The sequence below is a fragment of the Oryx dammah genome, unplaced genomic scaffold, assembly GCF_014754425.2.
Source record: "Oryx dammah isolate SB20612 unplaced genomic scaffold, SCBI_Odam_1.1 HiC_scaffold_3, whole genome shotgun sequence".
NCBI lineage: Eukaryota > Metazoa > Chordata > Mammalia > Artiodactyla > Bovidae > Oryx > Oryx dammah.
This window is the reverse complement of record NW_024070187.1, coordinates 323,719-348,027: the sequence shown is the minus strand read 5'-3', so window position 1 is coordinate 348,027 and position 24,309 is coordinate 323,719. Positions and strand designations below refer to the sequence as shown.

The following is a 24,309-nucleotide window of genomic DNA, read 5'->3' as shown; positions in this document are numbered from 1 at the left end:
TTTACTTTATTTTGCTTTACAATACTGTACTGTTTTTTTTTTTTTTTTTTAAATCCTGGCTGTACTGCAGATGAAAACTATCTGCATTACTTTAGAAACTGCACTTTATAGACTAAAAAAAAAAAAAAAATTCCGATTTATTTCAGAACATTCTAAATTCTAGGAATGTTTATTGATGTAAACCCACATAGATTAAGATATTTTGAGACTTGGGGTAAACAGTCACCGCTTTGCAATAGGTTTGGAAAAGATAAAGTATTTCGGCACTTCTTTGCCACAAAGCATTCGACGGTCTAAATTAGAGCTTCATAATGCTTTCTGAAAAGAAAAACAGACTTTCTGTCATTCCTCTGGGTTTCTGGATATAGCACCAACGTGCACAACGCAAAGCGTAAACAGATGTAAATAGTGAGGAGGAGGCCAAGCCAGTGTGTTATTACACACACTCCCCACAGCCTGATCAGACTCAGGCAGCCTCTCCCAAGGGCTGGCAGCTGACATTTCCACCCAAATCCTGGACTCTTGGCGTCACCAATATTTACTTATGGAAATAAAGGGGCGTGGCCTTGGCGGGAGAGGCTGGTGGAGGACGGGTCTGGGGCCTAAGGGGCTCTGACTGCCTCACAGCACCAGAAACGTTGTCTGCTGTGATCATTAACCTTCCTGGAAAACGCAGCTGTGCTCTGAGGTCTGTCTTTAGAATGTGAGGAGAGCCACACAGATACCGCACAGACTATTCAGAGAGGGGTTCCCTTGTGAGCTTTAGCTCCACTGTGGAGTGGCAGAAAAATGAGATTTCACCAGTTCTTTCTTCTATTTGTCATTTTTATGATGAATCTTCTACTTATCCACGGACAAAGAAAAGGTAGGACTTTTCCCATTTGTAACGGAGTAACTTGATTTCATATCTGTTTGTGTGAATGGGCTTCTGAGCCTGACTGTGTTTCTGTTGAAAATCACTTAGGTGTGTGCTTGTTGGGGCAGGGAGTGCGGTGGGGATGGAGCGGGGGCAGGTAGGGTCGGTGGTTGAAGGGGGTTGGGAGTGAGTGTGTAGGAGTTCAGAAATATGTTTTTTATCCTGTTTGGTCTGTTATTTGGATATTTTTAAAAATAGCAAATGATGATAAATATCCTACCACTGTTTTTCTAAATTCAAAGAAAATCGATCCCAAAACTATCATAGTTACATTGTTCTTATAAATAAAAAAGAGTTGTTATTTATAGATAAATAGTTAGATGTGTCACTTTAAAAAGTGCCATTTGTTTATCATGCTTATAGAGACAAAATTAAAAAGTCAAAAATCTGTATGGTCAGGATAATATTAAATTACTTGACACAGTTTTCAAGGATTATATCTGTTCTGTTGTTCTTAATAGGAACTTAGTAAACAAAATTATTTTAAAGTATTTTTAATTCAAAACTAAACATCTAGGAGTTCAAAGCATTGGCAAGTTAAAAAAAAATTAGTTTTTTAAGGGAAAAAGCCAAGCCTAATTTAAATAGAGAAATGATAACATTTCTATCTAAATATGTTAGATTATTTCGTTGATAATATACTTCTCCATTTACAACAGAAAATGGTGCATATAACTAACTAAACATTCAGTTTCTGCCTTTTAGTTAACCAGAAGTTTGATCACTGAGATTAGTTCAAATGAGGTCTCCTGATCTGCCCTTTTTACATAAATAAGAAAAATGTTTCAAATTAGCAACTCCGAAAGCAGATGATTCCTTCTTACTGTTTATAGCAATTGAATTGCTATTCAAACTGTTTCTCCTCTAAAATTACAGAACAACTTGGAAAATATTCTTGTGAAATATTTGTACATAATTCACAACGTAAACTAAAAGGTCTAGGAGTATTTAGAAAGAAGTCATGTAGGAGGAGAATTTTACTATTAGGTCCCAGCATCAATATAAACTGTTAGGAATACCTGCCATGAATTTACATCCCATTAATTTTTTATATCACAATCATATCTGAACAGATAGCAGATAATCACAGTATAATTTGGATCCAGAATATTCCCTCACAATCTTCAGATTAAACAGCAACTACTTTTCTGTAAATGCTCTAATATTTTCCTCACCCCCCCTCAGCTAATTTGGCAATGAGAAGAAAATTGTACAGACACAACGGCCTTCAGAGGAGACGTATACCTCTCCATTCACGAGTGCCCTTCCCCTGAGGTATTTCTGATGGAAAATGGTTTTGGCAATGTTTACATTTTGGCAATGTTCCAGATCAGCTATACCTGAGAATGTTTGTTCATATTTTGAATATGTGATAATGACTTTACTGTGATGTCCCTTGAAGTAATGCATACTATGGTTTGCATACTAACAGAGAAATGAAATGATATCTGGGAATTGCTCTAATAATTTGATGGGATAGATGAGGAAAATGTAGGAAAATCTTGATAACTATTGAATCTGAGTGATGGTTATATGAGGATTAAAACTATTTTGTGTGTTTGAAAATTTTCATAATTAAAAAATCAGGTACCAGAAGAATTTAATTAATAATAGATGTATCTGTAACTAGTGTTTTGAAAAAATCTGAATATATCCCTATGTTATTCAGAACAAGCACATTTCCCATGAACACCATTCTAGGCTTGAAAACATTCAGACAAAATTTCCCAGCTCCACTAAATGGATGATGTATTAACCTGAATATTTAGTAGTATATTCTTCCTGAAAATGTTTATTTTCAGATATAAAATCAACTTAATGACATAGCAGTTTTCCAGCTTCACTAATAGAATTAATATTGATGGTTGCATCCTTAAGGATATACTCTGAATAGAATTTTGTTTCTGATTTTACACCACCACCATCACCAGTAGTGTTGCTTGAATCAGTTAACTCCAAATATCACCCAAGTTTAAATAACTTAATACAAAAATAAGAAATTGACATTCCATTGTAATTATTTTAAGCTCTTCAATTCTAATGAAGTATATCTTCCTTTAAAAAAGGTCATAGAAATTTCCCTCAGCCTGGTTAACATAACACAGGCAATTGCTAAATTAGTCTATTCATTTGGCCTGTGGACTGGAGCATTTATGGCACTATTCATTCAGGTGAATAATGGTTGCTGTTCAGTTCAGTCGCTCAGTCGTGTCCAACTCTTTGCAACCCCATGGACTGCAGCACGCCAGGCCTTCCTGTCCATCACCAACTCCCAGAGCTTACTCAAATGCATCTCCGTTGAGTGGGTGATGCCATCAAACCATCTCATTCTCTGTCGTCCCCTTCTTCTCCCACCTTCAATCTTTCCTAGCATTATGATCTTTTCAAATGAGTCAGCTCTTCACATCAGGTGGCCAAAATACTGGAGTTTCCGCTTCAACATCAGCCCTTTCAATGAAAATTCAGGACTGATCTCCTTTAGGATGGCCTGGTTGGATCTCCTTGCAGTCCAAGGAACTCTCAAGAGTCTTCTCCAACACCACAGTTAAAAAGCCTCAATTCTTTGGCCCTCAGCTTTCTTAATAGTCCAACTCTCACATCCATACATGACTACTGGAAAAACCATAGCCTTGACTAGACAGACCTTTGTTGGCAAAGTAATGTGTCTGCTTTTTAATATGCTGTCTAGGTTGGTCATAACTTTCCTTCAAAGGAGTAAGCGTCTTTTAATTTCATGGCTGCAATCACCATCTGCAGTGATTTTGGAGCCAAAAATAAACAAATAAATGGTTGCTGTAGCTGATATTTAATACATGCTTTTCAAACCAGTGAAGACTGTAGTAGAGCATTACATAAAGGAAGAGCAGTTCAGTAATAAGCATTTATCAAGAGGGCTGAGATAAAAAGCCAAATTCTCTACAGCTGCATCTGGAACAAGTTACTCTTTACTATCAAAATATGAAAAATAAATTTGGGGATGAAATCCGGAAAAATACAAGAGGAAGTTCTTGATCAGCTAATTATTAGAGACTAAAAGATGCTTTAAAATAAAAAATCCTTTGGTGTTTGTGTTGATAATGAATTTCAGTCTCAAATAAATAATGGTAAAATCAGTGCTTGGGAAGTTCAAGATTTTTCCAGGCCTTTTTCAAGGTAATCTCGAGGCATCTCGAAGTAGCCAGGAAATTCCTGCATTTTCAGGAAAAGATGCCTCACAAATGCAAACAAAAACCCTTTAGTCAGTCACAGGTTGTATTGGCTTTCTCCACAAACCACCTGCCTAAGAACTAGGGCTGTAAGTAAACAAGATAGAGTAGTGAAATTTGAACTGTCAAAGTTAAGGAAGATTTTGACCTGTAAACCAAATTTGTAAACCAAAGGGAAACTTAAGTCGAAAGCCATATAAAACATTTAATAATGGCAATACTTTACCAAAGGCAGGTAATCCTTTTAAAGAACTGCTCAGGTTACAGCATCCATTTTCTCAGTATTTAGGCTAGTCCTGCATTCCAGCTATAGTTCTTTGAAGAATGTGTAAAAGTCACATTTTGGAATCCAGTGATATTATAACAGCCAATGAAAGAGAAACATTAAGATAATTTCCCTGTGGGAAACTATATTCAATATCCAGTGAACCATAATGGAAAATAATGTGAACAGGAATATATATATATATTCCTTATATATATAAATATATTCCTAAGTCACTTTGCTATACAGCAGAAATTAAAACATTATAAATAAACTATGCTTCAATAATTTTTTTGTAAAAAAAAAAGAGAAAAAAAAGATACTTTCCCAAGATCTTGCCAAACCTGTGCTCTAAGTGTTTCTTTAGGTTTCATAGCCTGATTCTCACTATCCTGAATATTTGCATATTTTTCATATGTCTTGCAGCCAAGATACTTTGACAACTGGATAAAATGCTGTAAATATTTGTAGTGGAACTCTGAGGCTGAACTTTCCTTTACTTGTCCATTTTGTTTTCTACATGCTTTAGATAAAATCACCTGTCTTGACTTGATTTGGTTAGAGTTAAGGAAGATTGTAAAAGGACAGGTCACCTAAACAGATGACTTTGAATTTTTACAAATTAACCCTTTAGAGTGGTTTAGACTTTCAGCTTACTTGATGGGAAAGCCATGTTATCTTCACTCTATTTTTCCTTCTCCGAGAGTCTTTTTCAAAGATCCCCAGTGAGATTTCCTAATAGTTGAGCTAATTAAATTTAAAAAAATAGTTAATTAAATATAAATAGTTAATTAAAGTAGTTACTTCAATATAAAATTTATTTTCTTGATACTCTTTTTTCTCAAAAATACTTTGGCAACACTTTCAGCTGTAAGTGAATTAGAGTGAAGGAAAGCAAAAGAAGGGTGTCAGGAAATCCAAATTCAAAGATTGATGTGAGAGCTACAAAGTGAAAAGGAGGTAGGGGCTTTGGACTCTCTTGATATTTACTTCCAACAGTGTCATCCTGCTATAGGCCTGATTTTATTGATAGTATATGCTATCTACACATCCTGTTAACACATATTTTTTCTAGCTTTCTAATAATAATTATAATATATGTTCATGGTATAATATTTTTTTTCTAACAGTCTGGAAGAATATCAAGTCAAAAGTAAAATACTTTCACACTCCCCTAAAGTCCATGCTCTTTTCTCAGAGGTAATGGCTATGAAAATAGTTTTGGTAAAGCTAAATTAACACATTAAAGGTAAATTAACACATTAATTTAAACTGAGACCCTTGATTGCCATCCAAATACAAGTGCTTATAGTTCTGTATTTTTAATAAAACAATTAATAAAACTGCTTTTTAATAAAACAATTTTATTGAATTGTAGTTGATTTACAATAGTATGTTTGTTTCAGGTGTATAGCCAAGCGATTCAGTTATAAATTTTTTTTCAGATTCTTTTCCATTGTAAATTATTATAAGCTACTGGATATAGTTCCTTGTTGCTTATGTATCTTATGTATAGTAGTTGTTGCTGTTAACCCTCATTCTCCTCATTTTGTCCCCCATTTGTAACCATACATTTGTCTTCTATGTCTGTGAGTCTATCTTATATATATAGGTTCATTTGTATTATTTCACTCCACTCCCACAGTGGGGCTTTTTATGCTTTCTACACACCCAAACACTCTTGTGTGTGATCAACTTTGGTTCTGTCTGCCTTATTCTTATTCACTTGAAGTCATAGGCTTCTGATCAGCCATCCACCTCTACCAAATCTCTGCTCTGCCTCCAAACTCTTTCTGTCCTATGGTGGCCCTTCTCAGTCTTTGGCTTATCCAAAAGCCAACTTCTGCCTTTAATACGGAATCTCCACTTCAGTGGAGCGTTTTGTCTCCAACATTAGCAGGGCTCTCTGGAAATAACTCTTCTTACTTTTGGGTATCTCTCAATCCCATTCGGTTATATTTCAAACCTTTAATGACCTCTATCTAGTTCCCTTTAACTTTTTGAAATCCTTATCCAACTCACAGCAAGAGATAATTCCTCTTCCCAGAGAAAATGGAGATAATCAAGGTTCAAACTGGACCCTGCCCTCAAACTACATGCATCTACATCTGTTTAATGTCCTCTGTTTTCCCTTCTTGCCCTTTCATTAAGAGATTTCTCTCTTGGTTATGGGTAATCTCTCCATATCTCAGGAACCTTGATCCAACAATTACTGCCTTTCTTCCCCAGAAGATTCAATATGTTAAAACCGATCTATTTCATCTTTTTAAAAAAAGAAAAAAAGAAAAAAAAAAGGTGTGTCATTTATCCCATGGTGCTCTTTAGTGACCAACCTAGGTTCTTATCTGCAGTCAGATTTCTTGAAAAAAGTGGTACTTCCTTTTTTCACATTTAGTTTCAGTGCACTGCTCCTGTAGCATTCTGGGAAAAGTCTCTAGTGACTTCCTTCTTCTTGAATCCAATGAATACATCAGCTGTCTCTGTGGGTCAAATAGCAGGATGAACTTTCCTTGGTTTCAATGATACCATGCTCCTTTTTGACCATCTCTGGAATAAATCACTATGCTTTTCAGGTCCTGTACAGGATATCCAACTTCCTATCTGGAGTCACCTCAGCTGCCCTGCAGAAACTTGAAGCCCAGGGCCATAGTAGATATATAGATATAAGCCATGGCTTCTGCACAGCTATTCCTATAACTCAGCTCTCTATTCCAATACCATTCATGTCATCAGGAAGGATTTCCCTGATGATCTTTTATGTAAAAAAGAAGTACCAAAATAAAATCTTAAAACAGTTTTTCACCCTACCCAAGATACTTCTGTTTTCCTTTTATTGGATTGTTTTTCTCCATAAAACCTAATGCCATGTGACGTACATAACATATATTTACTTTGTTGTTTGATTAGTATCTTCCTCCCTTGTTGGAACATAAGTTTCATGAGAACAGGAATTTGCTCTGGTCATAGATATATACCTGGTAACTGTCATCAACTCTTCAGAAATATTTGATGAGTTATTGAATGAATAGTTAAAATAGGTGCTTTAATTCTTCTCACTCAAATATTTCTCCTGTGTTCTCCAAATTGCCATGTATTAGGCACTGTGCTGTAAAATATACACGTAACTGTCCCAGCCTAAACTTCTGAGCACAGTGCCCTAGTGTTCAGTTCTATGTGATTGCCCAGGCTTTCATTTCTCCTTGATAACCTGCTTCCTCTTTTATCTCTATGACTATCTCAGTGCCTCTTATAGCTCTCCAGCATGACCTCCACACCTTAACTACTCACTCCAGCCTCCAGGTGTCTTTCTGGAAAGTCCATTTTTTGTTTTATCATGTGGTCTTTTTAAACTGTAATGTCACACCTTGATTAAATTAGCTTGATTAAAGTGTCATACCTTGATTGCAATCCTTAACTGTCTGTAGCCTTCAGGAGGCTGAAGTGAGAACGTCCATAATTTAGCAAGCATCACTTTATAAAAGGTATCTTTCCAGGAGCACCTCTTCTCCCTTGTCCTCCCTCAAAGTGGGTAAGAGTTAAGAAGGGACTGCCTGAGTTCTAGCTCTGGCCACACAGCTCATCCCTTGTGAGCCTTCCTTCATTTTCAGGCCTGTAAAATTGAGCTAGTAAAGGCATGTACCTTATCATAACCATACCTACTACATAGTAAGTGTTAAACAGATAATAGCTAGAATTGTTACCATTACTTTAAAGTCAGTCCATTCTTCACATCTTACTTTATAGCTATACTTCTGTTCATTTATTCTTTTCCTTACTATCAAGTCATCCTTTGAGACACCTTCCCTGGTTTTGATATCTTCTACTGATTTTATTAAGTGCCCACTTTTTGCTCTCAGCACTGTTTGTATACTTTTGTCAAAGTACTGGACTCACTGCATTGTAATAATGTGTTAACTGACTTGGCTCCTTCCCTCCCCCACCACCCCATGGTGGAAATTCTCTGAAGGCAGAGTGTGGGTATTCTGACTTTGTTAAATTAACATCTGTTAAGTGGGGCACAGTACAGAATAGTGAGCCTTATTTAAACAGCTGACCACAGATATGCTGAAATAGAGAAGTTTATTACACACAGGTCTGAAGGAAGCACCCAGCATGCCTCAAGGGGCCACATGGGAAGGTAATTGGCAGAGTGCAGACAGAGAGAAGGGCCATATCATGCATGCATGTGGTGGTTTGCTTTGGATTCCTAGGCAACGAGTCAAATTGACTGATCAATTCAGAAAAAGATTGGGGTTTTGGTCTGCCACAGTGGGTCTTATCTAAGAGGCACATAGGTAAACAGACCCTAGGGGCAGGGAGGGTGTTGGTCACAAGGGCTATTGGGAAGTCACCTCAGGAACTTCCATCTGCTTGTGACCTTTCACTGCTATCCAGGGCATACACTTCATTCAGAGTCTGACACTAGTTTAAGGCCCCCACACAGAATGAATTCCTGGCAGCAATACCATGGGTTTAGATTTGCTAGACTCTCAACGTTCAGTTCAGTTCAGTCACACAGAGGAGTCCGACTCTTTGTGATCCCATGGACTACAACACATCAGGCTTCCCTGTCCATCACCAACTCCCAGAGCTTACTCAAACTCATGCCCGTTGAGTTGGTGATGCCACGCAACCATCTCATCTTCTGTTGTCCCCTTCTCTTCCTGCCCTCAATCTTTCCCAGCATCAGGGTCTTTTCCAATGAGTCAGTTCTTTGCATCAGGTGGCCAAAGTATCAGAGTTTCAGCTTCAGCATCAGTCCATCCAATGAATATTTAGGACTGATTTCCTTTAGGATGAACTGGTTGGATCTCCTTGCAGTCCAAGGGACTCTCAAGAATCTTCTCCAACACCACAGTTCAAAAGCATCAATTCCTTGGCCCTCAGCTTTCTTTATAGTCCAACTCTCACATCCTTACATGACTACTGGAAAAATCACAGCTTTGACTAGATGGAACTGTGTAGGCAAAGTAATGTCTCTGCTTTTTAATATGCTGTCCTGGTTTGCCATAGCTTTTCTTCCAAGGAGCAAGTGTCTTTTAATTTCACAGCTGCAGTCACCATCTGCAATGATTTTGGAGCCCAAGAGAATAAAGTCTGTCACTGTTTCCATTGTTTCCCCATCTATTTGCCATGAAATGAAGGGACTTGATGCCATGATCATAGTTTTCTGAATGTTGAGTTTTAAGCCAACTTTTTCACTCTCTTCTTCACTTTTATCAAGATGCTCTTTAGTTCTTCTTCACTTTCTGCTGTAATGGTAGTATCACCTGCATATCTAAGGTTACTGATATTTCTCCCAGCAAACTTGATTCCAGTTTGTGCTTTGTCCTGTTTGGCTTTTCACATGATATACTCTGCATATAAATTAAATAAGCAGGGTGACAATATACAGCCTTGATGTACTCCTTTCCCTATTTGGAGCCAGTTTGTTGTTCCATGTCAAGTTCTAACTGTTGCTTCTTGACCTGCATACAGATTTCTCAGGAGGCAGGTAAGATGGTCTGGTATTCCCATCTCTTGAAGAATTTTCCAAAGTTTCTTGTGGTCTACACAGTCAAAGGCTTTGGCATAACCAATAAAGCAGAAGTAGACATTTTTCTGGAATTCACTTGCCTTTTTTATGATCCAACAGATGTTGGCAATTTGATCTCTGCTTCCTCTGCCTTTTCTAAAACCAGCTGGAACATCTGGAAGTTCATGGCTCACATACTGTTGAAGCATGTCTTGGAGGATTTTGAGCTTTACTTTGCCAGTGTATGAGATGAGTGCAGTTGTGCAGTAGTTTGATCATTCTTTGGCATTGCCTTTCTTTGGGATTGGAATGAAAATTGACATTTTCTGGTCCTGTGGCCACTGCTGAGTTTTCCAAATTTGCTGGCATATTGAGTGCATTAATTTAACAGCATCATCTTTTAGGATTTGAAATAGCTCAACTGGAATTCGATCACTTCCACTAGCTTTGTTTGTAGCAATGCTTCCTAAGGCCCACTTGACTTCGCATTCCAAGATGTCTGGCTCTTGGTGTGATCACACCATTGTGATTATCTGGGCCATGAAGATCTTTTTTTTATAGTTCTGTGTTTTCTTGCCACATCTTCTTAATATCTTCTGCTTCTGTTAGTTCCATACTGTTTCTGTCTTTCGTTGTTCCCATCTTTGCATGAAATGCCAAGCTGAACTTTTGCTTCCCTACCTTTATGCTATAAGTGTTTGCACTTCCAGCTATTGCTCCCTCATCTTACCAGGTTCAAACTCTGCCTCTCTCCCCCAGGATTCTCTTCCAACTCTATTTTCTGTATGATGCTCACCCTGATCCAAATAGTTTAAATAATTTTCCACTCTCAACAATCATTATATTTTTTACCAGTAGTTATTTAAAGGAATTTATCATATTCTACTTTATTTCATCAAATCATTAATACTGGAATATAAGCTCCTTGACAATAAGACTTTGCCCCTAACGTTTAGACTATAAACTTGTATAGTGTGGGAATAGCCTGAAAGTACCTTTCAGTTCAGTTCAGTTCAGTCACTCAGTCGTGTCCGACTCTTTGTGACCCCAGGAATTGCAGTACGCCAGGCCTCCCTGTCCATCACCAACTCCTGGAGTTCACTCAGATTCGTGTTCATCGAGTCAGTGATGCCATCCAGCCATCTCATCCTCTGTCATCCCCTTCTCCTCCTGCCCCCAATCCCTCCCAGCATCAAAGTCTTCTCCAATGAATCAACTCTTCGCATGAGGTGGCCAAAGTATTGGAGTTTCAGCTTTAGCATCATTCCTTCCAAAGAAATCCCAGGGCTGATATCCTTCAGAATGGACTGGTTGGATCTCCTTGCAGTCCAAGGGACTCTCAAGAGTCTTCTCCAACACCACAGTTCAAAAGCATCAATTCTTCGGTGTTCAGCTTTTTTCACAGTCCAACACTCACATCCATACATGACTACTGGAAAAACCATAGCCTTGACTAGACGGACCTTAGTCGGCAAAGTAATCTCTGCTTTTGAATATGCTATCTTAGTTGGTCATAACTTTTCTTCCAAGGAGTAAGCATCTTTTAATTTCAAGTATAGGGAATTCTTGATGGAGTATAATATCTGTAGAATGTCTTGCTCAAAACTAAATATAATATAGAAAATTACTGTATTCTTAATCATAGCCCAGTTGAAACTGTGTACCTCAGATTGGGGCTTGAATGCATGTGCTGGTACTTGAATCCAGCTTGGGACTCAAACCCATGTGGCCATGACTTGAACTTAGCCAAAACCCACAGCACCTCGTTTCCTTTATTAGAAAGCTCAGGTTCTTGATGTCTCATCACGGAAAGAATTCAGTGAGAGAAAAAGTGATACATAAGAAGATTTATTCAGATTCAGAGAGAAGCAAACTCCACAGACCTCAGTGCCATTGTAGAGGACAAGTGCAGCTGAAAAATGTAGCATGTGGCATGTGGTTAGTTTGTATGGGCTGAGTAATTTAATATGCTAATGAACAGGAGGATTATTCCAACTATTTTGGGGAAGAGGTGGAGATTTCCGGGAAGAGGTGGAGATTTCCACGAATTGGGCTATCACCCATTCCTTGGTCTTTTGACAGTGTCTTGGATCTGTCGTGGTGCCTCTGGATGTGTCATTTAGCCTGCTAGTTGAGAATCAGTCTAGTCAAAGTTGAATTGTCTGCCATCTTGGACCCCTTGATTCTAATCTGTTTATGCTGTGTCCTTGGGCTATGTCATTCTTCAGAAAGTTGTGCCCTGTCCCTTTCCCTCCTGTTACACAGTGTCCAAGAATCATGTCAGAGAAAATCTTTAAAGTTCCCAATTTACTGATGATATCAAGCTCTTTTACAAAGACCCTGATGCCTTAATGATAATGCATACAATGTACCGAATTTATAAATATATAAAATATAGTAGTTATGTATATTTATTATTATAATAAATGTTTATTCTTCTGTATGAAAAAATATATATGTATATATATGATAGACTAAAGCCTGATTTCAGAGTTTTCTTCACTTTGCAAACTGATTCCTCATTACAAAGTGTGTAGTAATTCTTTTAGCAGATAGTTAGTTAAAGTAGCTATTCTAGGGACTTCCTTGGTGGTCCAGTGGTTAAGACTGCACTTTTAATGCAAAGGGTGAGGGTTGCATCCCTGGTCAAGAACGAGGATCCTACATGTCTCATGGTGCAGCCAAAAAATTAAAATGAAAAAAATAAATAGAGTATCTGTTCTCTATCATGTTCAGGAATCTAAAATGTCTTTGTAGCATAACTTTTTTGTTCTGTTATTCAATTAGTGATATCAGTTAAACTTTATTATTACATAGCAGTAATATATTTGAAAAATATGCTGTTCTTAATAGCAAAAGAGTATTTAAGTGACTTGAGAAAAACAAAATCACTTTTAATTTACTTCTTCAACACATTTCACTTTTGGTGTATTTTTTAGTTTTTAATAGTGATGTATGTTATTAAATGCCACAGTTCTCTTGTCATTATCATTAATATAAAAATGTTAGATGAATTCTAAACTTTCCTGATCTTAAAATTATAAGCAGTTATCAATAGAAACTGTAGCCTGGCTTGCTGCAATCCTTGGGGTTGCAAAGAGTCAGACACGACTGAGTGACTGAACTGACTGACAGATCAAAAGAAATGTTCAAAATCTTTTCAGTGTATCTACAGTTCCTCAGAATATTGATAATTTAGAAATAAAACCCCTGATAATATTTTAATTATAAATTAAATCCTGTTACCAGTCAAAATAAAATAACAATGCAAACCACATATCTTCTGCTTTGCTTTGTTAAAATTCTATTAGAGAAGAAAAATTAGCAGAATGTACAGTCTTTCCCAAGGGTTCCTCTGCTGATTTCAGCCCTGTACACCTGTTGTCATATCCAGAGCTTGGTCAGACACTGCCACTATTCCAACCTCATTCCAATGAAGCATTGACCATTGACTTGTCCCTTTCTTTTGCTAAGATTGTATAATTCATTATTTCCATAATTGCTGCCAGTATTACAGGTTTTCCTGATGCTCTGTCTTCATCTCATTGTTTTGGAAGAATTCTGAAGTCTTCAGACAGGCATATTATTGCTGTTGGAGAATACACAAGCAGTCAGTTTGGAAATGCTTCAAATTCTTCATCCAGTCCCAAATCGTCTGGAAAAACCTGCATTTCTGTGGTCAACTTGCTGCATTGCACTCCACAATAACTGTTTCTAACTTTTTCTACTCATTTTAAGTTTTAGACCATTATTTTAAAGAAGATGGCCTTGCCTCGTATCATAGGGAAAAGAGAAGTCAGCACATGCCAGCTTCCAAGTATAAAACAAAACTCCCACCTAATCCAGTTCCCACTCTACCCACACCAACTCTCCTTTTCCTCTATGTGTCATGGAAGGTATTACCTCCATCTATGCATGGATCCCTTTCGTTATGACTTTCTCAGGAACCTAACTGCCAGATCATCTCAATGAGAATAAGAAAAATTTGTTTATTTAGAACTTGCTATAGCAAGGGAGTCAGCTACTGTCACTCTTTGTCTATTATGAATAATTCTGTTCTGGATATTCATGTACAAGTTTTTGTTTGTACATATGTTTTCAGGTCTTTTGAGTATATATCCAAGAGTGAGATTGTTGGATTATATAGTTTTTCTATGTTTAACTTATAACTGCCACAATGGTTGCAGCAATTTATATTCCTAACAGCATTATATAAGGGTTCCAATTTTTCTATATTCTTACCAATACTTGTTATTATAGCCATAGTAATGGATGTTAAATAGTATCTTACAGTGATTTTGATTACATTTCTCTAATGATTAACCATAATGAGCATCTTTTCATGTATCATTGACCATGTGTCTATCTTCTTTAGAGAACTGTCTATCCAAATTCTTTGCACATTTTTTTTTCAATTAACTTACTTGTCTTTTAATAGTTAAGATGTAAAATTCAGTTCAGTTGCTCAGTTGTGTCCAACTCACTGCGTCACCATGGACTGCAGTATGCCAGGCCACCCTGTCCATCACCATCTCCCGGAGCTTTCTCAAACTCATGTCCATCGAGTCAGTGATACCTCTGTTGTCCTCTGTCATCCTCTGTCATCCCCTTCTCCTCCTGCCTTCAATCTTTCCTAGCATCAGGGTCATTTCCAATGAGTCAGTACTTTGCATCATGTGGCCAAAGTAGCCTCAGCATCAGTCCTTCCAATGAATATTCAGTACTGATTTCTTTTAGGATTGAATGGCTTGATCTCCTACAGTCCAAGAGACTCTCAAGAGTCTTCTCCAATACCACAGTTCAAAAGCATCAATTCTTCTGGAGCCAGCTTTCTTTATGGTCCAGCTTTCACATCCATACTTTTATATATTTGAATACATAGCCCTCATCAGATACATGATTTGAAAGTTAGTTTCTTCCATCCTATTAGTTGTCCTTTCACTTTCTCAGTGTTGTCTTTTGAGCACAAAAGTTTTTAGTTTTGGTAAAGTTCAGTTCATCTTTTTTCTTTCCCCCTTTGGTTGCTTGTGCTTTATATGTTGTATTAAAAATACCATTGACTAATCCGAGGTCACAAATACTTTATATTTACATTTATATTTCCTTCCAAGAGTTTTATAGTTTTGCCTTTTATATTTATGCCTGTAATATTTAGAGTTAAATTTTGTGTATGGTGTGAGGAAGGGGTTCAACTTCTTTTGCATGAGGATATCCAAATTCTCTAACACCATTTGTTGAAATTACTATTTTTTGCCCACTGAATTACCTTAGCACTACTGGCACTACTGTCAAAAATCTGTAGACCACAAATGTAAGAATTTATTTCTGGACTTTCAGTTCTGTTTCATTGATCTGTATGTCACTGCTTGAATTAATCCTATAAGAGTCTTATTGATTATTATAATATTGTAGCATGTTTTCAAATCAGAATGTGTGAGTCCTCCAATTCTGTAGTTATTCAAGATTTTGTTGGTTATTCTAGTTCCTTTGAATTCCCATACAGATTTTAACATTAGCTTGTAGTTTCTGCAAAAAGTCAGCCGTGACTTGGATAGCAGTATGTTTAATCTGGAGATCAATGTGAAAAGTATTGCCTTTTTTTTTTTTTTTAATTAATGAATTAGTTTTTGGACTGTGTTCGCTATTTATTGCTGCAGGTGAGCTTTCTCTAGTTGTGATGAGTGAACTTCTCATTGCAGTGGCTTCTCTTGAGGAGCATGAATTCTAGGTGTGCAGGCTTCAGTAGATGTGGTTTGCAGGCTCAGTTGTTGTGGCACAGGGCTTCGTTGTACCTATCATATGCTAAGTCACAACAACGTCGACAAAAATCAATAATTTAAAAAGACTGAAATCATCAAGCAACTTTTCCAACCACAATGTTATGAGACAAGAAATCAACTACAAGAAGTAAAAAAAAAAAAAAAAAAAAAAATGCAAGAAACTATAATTGCCTTCACCAATAAGCATATGTAGACTAAATAATATATGAATAAGCAACCACTGTTTAGTCACTGTTGAAATCAAAGAGGAAATTTTAAAATTCCTTGAGACAGAGAAGGTGGAAATGTAATTATCCAAATTCTGTGGGACATAGCAAAAGCAGTTCAAAGAGGGAAGTTTATAGTGATATAAGCCTATCTCAGAACCAAGAAAAATCTCAAGTAAACAATCTAACATTATAACTGAAGGATTTAGAAGAAAATCGAAACCCAAAATTAGTTGAAAAAAAAAATGAAGAATAAAAGTAGAATAAAGATTGGGGCAGAAATAAATGAAATAGAGACAAAAATTGTTAAAAAGATAAGTGAAACAGATTTTTTTTAAATTAATGAACATTTAGCCAGACTCATGAAGTAAAAAACAAAAAAAAATTAAAGAGGGCCTAAATAAATAAAATTAGATGAAAAGGGAGCAGATACAACCAACAGCACAGACAAAAATACAAAGACTCATAAGAAATTACTGTGTACAATGATACTCCAATAAAATGGACAACGTGGAAGAAATGTATAAATACCTAGAAATGTACAGTCTCCTAAGACTAACTAAATAAGGAAAAATAGAAAACATGAACAAACTAATTACCAGTAATCAAATTTATCAGTAATCAAAAAACTCCCAACAAACAAAAGTCTAGGACCAGAGGCCTTCACAGGTAAATTCTACACAACAGTTGAAGAAGAGTTAACACCTTTCTTCTCATAGTAATCAAAAAAAAAAAAAAAAAAAAAACCTGAAGAAGGAACACTGAAAATCCTTCTATGAAGCCATTGTATCATCAGTTCAGTTCAGCCACTCAGTCGTGTCTGACTCTATGCGACCCCATGAATGGCAGCACTCCAGGCCTCCCTGTCCATCACCAACTCCTGGAGTTCATTCAAACTCAAGTCCATCAAGTCGGTGATGCCATCCAGCCATCTCATCCTCTGTCATCCCCTTCTCCTTCTGCCCCAATCCATCCCAGCAACAGAGTCTCTTCCATTGAGTCAACTCTTCGTATTAAGTGGCCAAAGTATTGGAGTTTCAGCTTCAGAATCAGTCCTTCCAATGAACACCCAGGACTGATCTCATTTAGGATGGACTGGTTGGATCTCCTTGCAGTCCAAGGGACTCTCAAGAGTCTTCTCCAACAAAGCATCAATTCTTTGGTGCTCAGCTTTTGTCACAGTCCAACTCTCACATCCATACATGGCCACTGGAAAAACCATAGCCTTGACTAGACAGACCTTTGCTGGCAAAGTAATGTCTCTGCTTTTGAATATGCTGTCTACGTAGGTCATAACTTTCCTTTCAAGGAGTAAGCGTCTTTTAATTTCATGGATGCAATCACCATCTGCAGTGATTTTGGAGCCCCCCAAAATAAAGTTTGACACTGTTTCCCCATCTATTTACTAAAGTCAGGAAAATACTCCAAAAATAAAATAATTATAGGCCAATATCACTAATGAACATAGATGCAAAAGTTCTCAACATAATATTAGCAATCCAACTTCAACAATCTATTAAAAGGATAACACATCATGATCAAGTGGGATTTATCACAGAGATGGTTCCATATCCAAAAATAAATCATTATGATAGAACTGCATTAACATATTGAATAAAAAAAGTATGCCTTTCTCAATAGGTGGAGCAAGAGTTTTTGACAAAGTGCAGTGTCTATTTTTGATTAAAAGTTTCAAAAGAGTGGGAATAGGGAGAACATACCTAAACATAATAAAGATCATATTTGACAGAAGTAGAGCCAACATCATCCTTAACAGTGAAAAGCTGAAATCATTTCTCCCAAGATCAGGAACAAGAAATATTTGCCCACTCTTGCTAATGTAATTGAACATAGTATTAAAAGTACTTGCCACAACACTCAGGCAAGAAAAGGAAATAAAAGCATTCTAATTCAGAAAGAAATAAATCAAACTGTTACTGCTTGTGGATGAGATGATGTTATATATAGGTAGTCCCCAGCCATTGTGGCACATGGGATGGGTTTTGTGGAAGAGAATTCTTCCATGGACTTCGAGTGGGAGGTTTCAAAATGATTCAAGTGCATTACATTTATTGTGCACTTTATTTCTATTATTATTATGTATAAAAATAAAGCTCCACCTCAGATAATCAGGAATTAAGTCCCAGAGGTTGGGGACCCATGCTATATGCAGAATTCTAAGGATATCATAAAAACTACTAGAACTCATCAGTGAATTCAGTAAAGTAGCAGGATACAAATTACACAGAAATCTATTGCATTTATATGGGTTAGTAGAAAGAGAAATGAAGGACACAATCCTATTTAAAATTCCATCAAGAATGAAATACCTAGGAGTAAATGCAAAGGAGGTAAAATCGATATTCATAAAACTATAAGACACTGATAAAAAAGTAAAGATTAACACAAATGAAAGATATACCATGTTCTTGAACTGGAAGAATTAATATTGTTAAAGTTACCACATTACCTAAGGGAATCTACAGAGCCAATGCAATTCCCATCAAAATACCAATGGCATTTTTCTCACGAATAATTATAAAAATTCTATGGAAACGTGAGAAACCCTAAATAACCAAAACAATCTTGAGAAAGAAGAAAAAGCTTACAAATCATGGTCCCTGATTTCAACCTGTATTATAAAGACACAGTAATCAAAACAGTATAGTACTGGCATAAACATAGACACATAGACCAATAGAACTGAATACTGAGGCCAGAAATAAACTCATGCAAGGATGGCCAGTTAATCTACAATGAAGGAGGCAAGAGTCTACAGGGGTAGAGAGCCGCTTCAACAATTTAGGAGAACTGGACAGGTATATGCAAAAAATATACTACTTTTTAAATATACTACAGTCAGAAAAAGGAATATACTACTCTCAAAAAAAAAAAAAAACTACTTTTGACATCATATAAAAGATTAACTTAAGTGTAAGGCCTGAAACCATAAAACTCCTAGAAGAGAAAGATAGATGGTATGCTCTTTGACATCAGTCTAAGCAATATTTTTTTTTGGATCTGTCTCAGGCAAATGCAGCAAAATGAAAAATAAACAAATAGGACCATATCAAACAAAAAAAAATTGCACATTGTAGGAGACTATCAACAAGTCGAAAATATAGCTGAGTCAATGGGGGAAGATATTTTTCAAAGGATAATGCAATAAGGGGTAATATTCAAAAGATACAAAGAACTTATACAACTCACAACAGACTGGTTTCAAATAGAAAAAGGAGTACGTCAAGGCTGTGTATTGTCACCCTGCTTATTTAACTTATATGCAGAGTACATCATGAGAAATGCTGGGCTGGAGGAAGCACAAGCTGGAATCAAGATTGCGAGGAGAGATATCAATAACCTCAGATACACATATGACACCACCTTTATGGCAGAAAGTGAAGAGGAACTAAAGAGCCTCTTGATGAAAGTGAAAAAGGAGAGTGAAAAAGTTGGCTTAAAGCTCAACATTCAGAAAATGAAGAATATGGCATCCGGCCCCATCATTTCATGGCAAATAGATGGGGAAACAGTGGAAACAGTGGCTGACTTTATGTTTTGGAGTTCCAAAATCACTGCAGATGATGATTGCAGCCATGAAATTAAAAGACACTCTTTGGAAGGAAAGTTATGACCAATCTAGACAGCATATTAGAAAGCTGAGACATTACTTTGCCAGCAAAGGTCCATCTAGTCAAGGCTATGGTTTTTCCAGTGGTCATGTATGGATGTGAGAGTTGGATTATAAAGAAAGCTGACTGCAGAAGAATTCATGCTTTTGAACTGTGGTATTGGAGAAGACTCTCCAGAGTCCCTTGGACTGCAAGGAGATCCAACCAGTCCATCCTAAATGAGATCAGTCCTGGAGGTTCATTGGAAGGACTGATGTTGAAGCTGAAACTCCAATATTTTGGCCACCTGATGGGAAGAGCTGACTCATTTGAAAAGACCTTGATGTTGGGAAAGATTGAAGGCAAGAGGAGAAGTGGACGACAGAGGATGAGATGGTTAAATGGCATCACCAACTCGATGGACATTAATTTGGGTAAACTCTGGGAGTTGATGACAGACAGGGAGGCCTGGCATGCTGCAGTTCATGGGGTCACAAAGAGTCAAACACGACTGAGCAACTGAACTGAACTGAACTGAACATACAACTCAACATCAAAAACAAAGAAAGACAAATAACTTGATTAAAAACTAGGCAGAGGACTTGAATAGACATTTTTCAGAAGATATAGCCACATACATATGAAATGATTCTCAACAGTCTCCAATCAGGAAAATGCAAATCCAAACCACAATGAAATTTTACTCCTAAGTGAAAATTAGTTATATTTTGCTCTACCATATATTTAAAATGCATTGCTTTTGTTGTCATTCAGTCACTCAGCTGTGTCTGACTCTTTGTGACCCAATGGACTGTAGAATGCCAGGCTACTATCTCCTGGAATTTGCTCAAACTCAATCCCATTGAGTCAATGATGCCATCCAACCATCTCATCCTCTGTTGCCCCTTCTCTTCCTGCCCTCAATCTTTCCCAGAATCTGGTTATTTTCAAATGAGTCAGCTTTTTGCATCATGTGGCCAAAGTATTTAAGCTTCAGCCTCAGCATCAGTTGTTCCAACGAATATTCAGGGTTGATTCCCTTTAGGGTTGACTGGTTTGATCTCCTTGCTATCCAAGGGACTCTGAAGAGTCTTCTCCAGTATCACAGTTAAAAAGCATCGATTCTTTGGTCCTCAGCCTTTTTTTTTTTTATTGTCCAGCTCTCACATCTTTGATCCCTGAGTCAGGAAGATCCCCCTGGCTATCCACTCCAGTATTCTGGCTTGGAGAATTCCGTGGACTGTCTAGACCATGGGGTCGCAAAGAGTCAGGCACAACTGAGCGACTTTCACTTTCGCATCTGTACATGACTAGTAGAAAAACAATAGCTTTGACTATATGTACTTTGTAGACAAAGTAATTTCTCTGCTTTTCTTCCAAGGAACAATCATCTTTTAATTTCATGGCTGCAGACACCATCCACGGTTATTTTGAAGCCCAAGAAAATAAAATCTGTCACTGTTTCCATTGTTTCCCCATCTATTTGCCATGAAGTGATGGGACCAGATGCCATGATCTTTGTTTTCTGAATGTTGAGCTTTAAGCCAGCTTTTTCACTCTCTTCTTTCACTTTCATCAAGAGGCTTTTTAGTTCCTCTTCACTTTCTGCCATAAGGGCGGTGTCATCGTATATCTGAGGTTATTGATATTTCTCCCGGCAATCTTGATTCCAGCTATGCTTCTTCCAGCCCAGCGTTTCTCATGATGTACTCTGAATACAAGTTAAATAAGCAGGGTGACAATATACAGCCTTGATGTACTAAATTCCCTATTTGGAACCAGTCTGTTGTTCCATGTCCAGTTCTAACTGTTGCTTTTTGATCTGCATACAGATTTCTCAGGAGGCAGGTAAGATCATTTGGTATTCCCATCTCTTGAAGAATTTTCCACAGTTTGTTGTGGTCTATACAGTCAAAAGCTTTAGCATAGTGAATGAAGCAGAAGTAGATGTTTTTTTTTTCTGGTATTTTCTAGCTTTTTCTATGATCCAACAGATATTGACAGTTTGATCTCTGGTTCCTCTGCCTTTTCTAAATCTAACTTGTCCATCTGGAAGTTCTCAGTTCACATACTGTTGAAACATGGCTTGAAGAATTTTGAGCATTGCTAGCATGTGAAATGAGTGCAATTGTGCAGTAGTTTGAACATTCTTGGACATTGCCCTTCTTTGAATTAGAATGAAAACTGACTTTTTCCAGTCCTGTGGCCATTGCTCAGTTTTCCAAATTTGCTCGCATTTTGAGTGCAGCACTTTAACAGCATCATCTTTTAGGATTTGAAATCGCTTTTTGACCTGCATACAGGTTTCCTAAGAGGCAGGTAAGGTGGCCTGGTATTCCCATCTCTTTAAGAATTTTTCATAGTTTGTTGTGATCCACACAATCAAAGGATTTATTATAGTCAATGAAGCAGAAGTAGATGTTTTTCTTAAAATTGCTTGCTTTTTCTATGATCCAGTGGATGCTGGCAATTTGATCTCTGGTTCCTCTGCCTTTTCTCAATCCATTGCATTCTAAGTTTAATGCATTACTAATTACTAAGCAATAGTCTAATAGTACTAAGATTAGTACTATTCTAGTACTAAATTGTCTTACAGTACTAAGATTCCTCAGGACCATTTTAAAAAATTGAACTATAAAAATAGAAAACCCAGAGATAAATCCATACACCTATGGACACCATATCTTTGACAAAGGAGGCAAGAATATACAATGGAGAAAAGACAAATCTCTTTAACAAGTGGTGTGGGAAAACTGGTCCACCACTTGTAAAAGAATGAAACTAGAACACTTTCTAATACCATACACAAAAATAAATTCAAAATGGATTAAAGATCTAAATGTAAGACCAGAAACTATAAAACTCCTAGAGGAAAACATAGGCAAAATACTCTCTGACGTAAATCATAGCAGGATCCTCTATGACCCACCTCCCAGAGTAATAATAAAAGCAAAAATAAACAAATTGGTCCTAATTAAACTTAAAAGCTTTTGAACAATGAAGGAAACTAAAAGCAAGGTGAAAAGACAGCCTTCAGAATGAGAGAAAATAATAGCAAATGAAACAACTGACAAGTAATTAATCTCAAAAATACACAAGCAACTCCTGCAGCCAAATTCCAGAAAAGAAAGTGATACAAACAAAGCATAGGCTGAAGACCTAAACAGATGTTTCTCCAAAGAAGACATACAGATGGCTAACAAACACATGAAAAGATGCTCAACATCACTCATTATCAGAGAAATGCAAATCAAAACCACAGTGAGGTACCATCTCACATCGGTCAGAATGGCTGCTATCCAAAAGTCTACAAACAATAAATGGTGGAGAGGGTGTGGAGAAAAGGGAACTCTCTTACACTGTTGGTGGGAATGCAAACTAGTACAGCCACTATGGAGAACAGTGTGGAGATTTCTTTAAAAATTGGAAATAGAATCGTCATACAACTCAGCAATCCCACTGCTGGGCATACACACTGAGGAAACCAGAATTGAAAGAGACACGTGTACCCCAATGTTCATCACAGCACTGTTTACAATAGCTAGGACATGGAAGCTACCTAGGTGTCCATCGGCAGACGAGTGGATAAGACAGTGGTGGTACATATACTTGACTCCTTATCTCCACCTTGCCCTTCTCTGCTTCCCTGTCCTCACTGGTAATCACTAGTTTGGTCTCTTTATCCATGTGTTTGGTTTGTTGTTGTTGTTATATTCACTAGTTTGTTGTATTTTTTAGGTTCTACATATAAGTGATATCATACAAAGAAAAGACAAAGTGTTTGTCTTTTTTAGGGACAATTTTATTAGTTAGATAAGATACACCAAATTAAGATTTGGGTCCTGATATCTTTGATTTGATCCCAGTAACTTTCTTAGCAGGTGTAAGTATCAGGGTCAATATCCAAAATGTTTTTAAAAATAGTTAAGACTACCAGTGTGGGTCATTGAGTAAAGAAAGCTTATTAGATGAAAAATAATTTCACATAAACCCTCTTTAATAGCATAAATTCAGAGTTTTAAAGAAATACAATGCTGTATTTATATTGAAAGGTAAGTAAATATGAAGTTAATTTCAGCACCAAAAAACCCTAGTAACTTTTCATAATTAATTGGCTATAATAAGAAATTAAGAATGAGTAAATTGGTTTGCTGTATAACAATTCTTATATGTTTCTTTCTCCTTTGCTTCCAAATATAGGTCTTCTCTGTCTAACTTCACTGAGTCTGTCAGAAGAAGACTGAAGGAAAAGATACCCTCCCACATAATACTGTGATTGTTTATAAGTTCCTGTATGAAAAGGAGTTGTTTGAAAGCACCTGACAGTTTATTAGTTTCACCTGGATTCTCTTCTTCCTGGTTGTCTTGTAGGGAGAAAATAACAAATTCAAATGCAATTCGAGTCTGAAGTATAGTTACTTGCTTGCAGAGCAAAATTATTTTATCTTTTTCTGCACATTGTTATTCTTACTCGGTTTAAGAAGAAAAACCATTTAATGTTTTAGAACTTTATAATAGTAAAATATACACGGGTTTAAAATTCTTCTTTCCTAGTCTTATAATTTTTCAAAGGTATTAAAATTACTTTGTATATGTATGAATATTTTTTTTTAAATCCTAAATTTGAGATCAGTTGCATTGACTATCTGGTTTTGCAGAATAAGGAGAAAATAATTAGTTCATTATTTATATAGAAACACTAAGAAATAAACTGTTAATTGCTGCTAGTTTTATATAATAGGCTTTAATGTTTATGAATGTATTTTTTTTACTTTGAATATAATAGCCACTTAAACTTGTAAAAGAAAAT

General features: G+C 36.7%; 1 protein-coding gene across 1 annotated transcript; it reads left to right on the top strand.

Annotated features, from left to right (window-relative positions):
- The first annotated feature begins 660 nt into the window (after positions 1-660).
- On the top strand, positions 661-24,076 carry APELA (apelin receptor early endogenous ligand). The gene is made up of 3 exons (XM_040237351.1): positions 661-865; positions 2,102-2,191; positions 23,700-24,076. Exons 1-2 carry the CDS (start codon positions 790-792, stop codon positions 2,188-2,190), a joined length of 165 nt encoding a protein of 54 aa, XP_040093285.1. The 5' UTR covers positions 661-789; the 3' UTR covers position 2,191; positions 23,700-24,076.
- The last annotated feature ends 233 nt before the right edge of the window (positions 24,077-24,309 follow it).

Excerpts from the sequence above, each read along its gene's own strand:
- APELA (XM_040237351.1), top strand. The coding sequence starts at position 790 with ATGAGATTTCACCAGTTCTTTCTTCTATTTGTCATTTTTATGATGAAT. Across the intron at positions 866-2,101 it reads TATCCACGGACAAAGAAAAG|CTAATTTGGCAATGAGAAGA; the intron begins GTAGGACTTTTC and ends ACCCCCCCTCAG.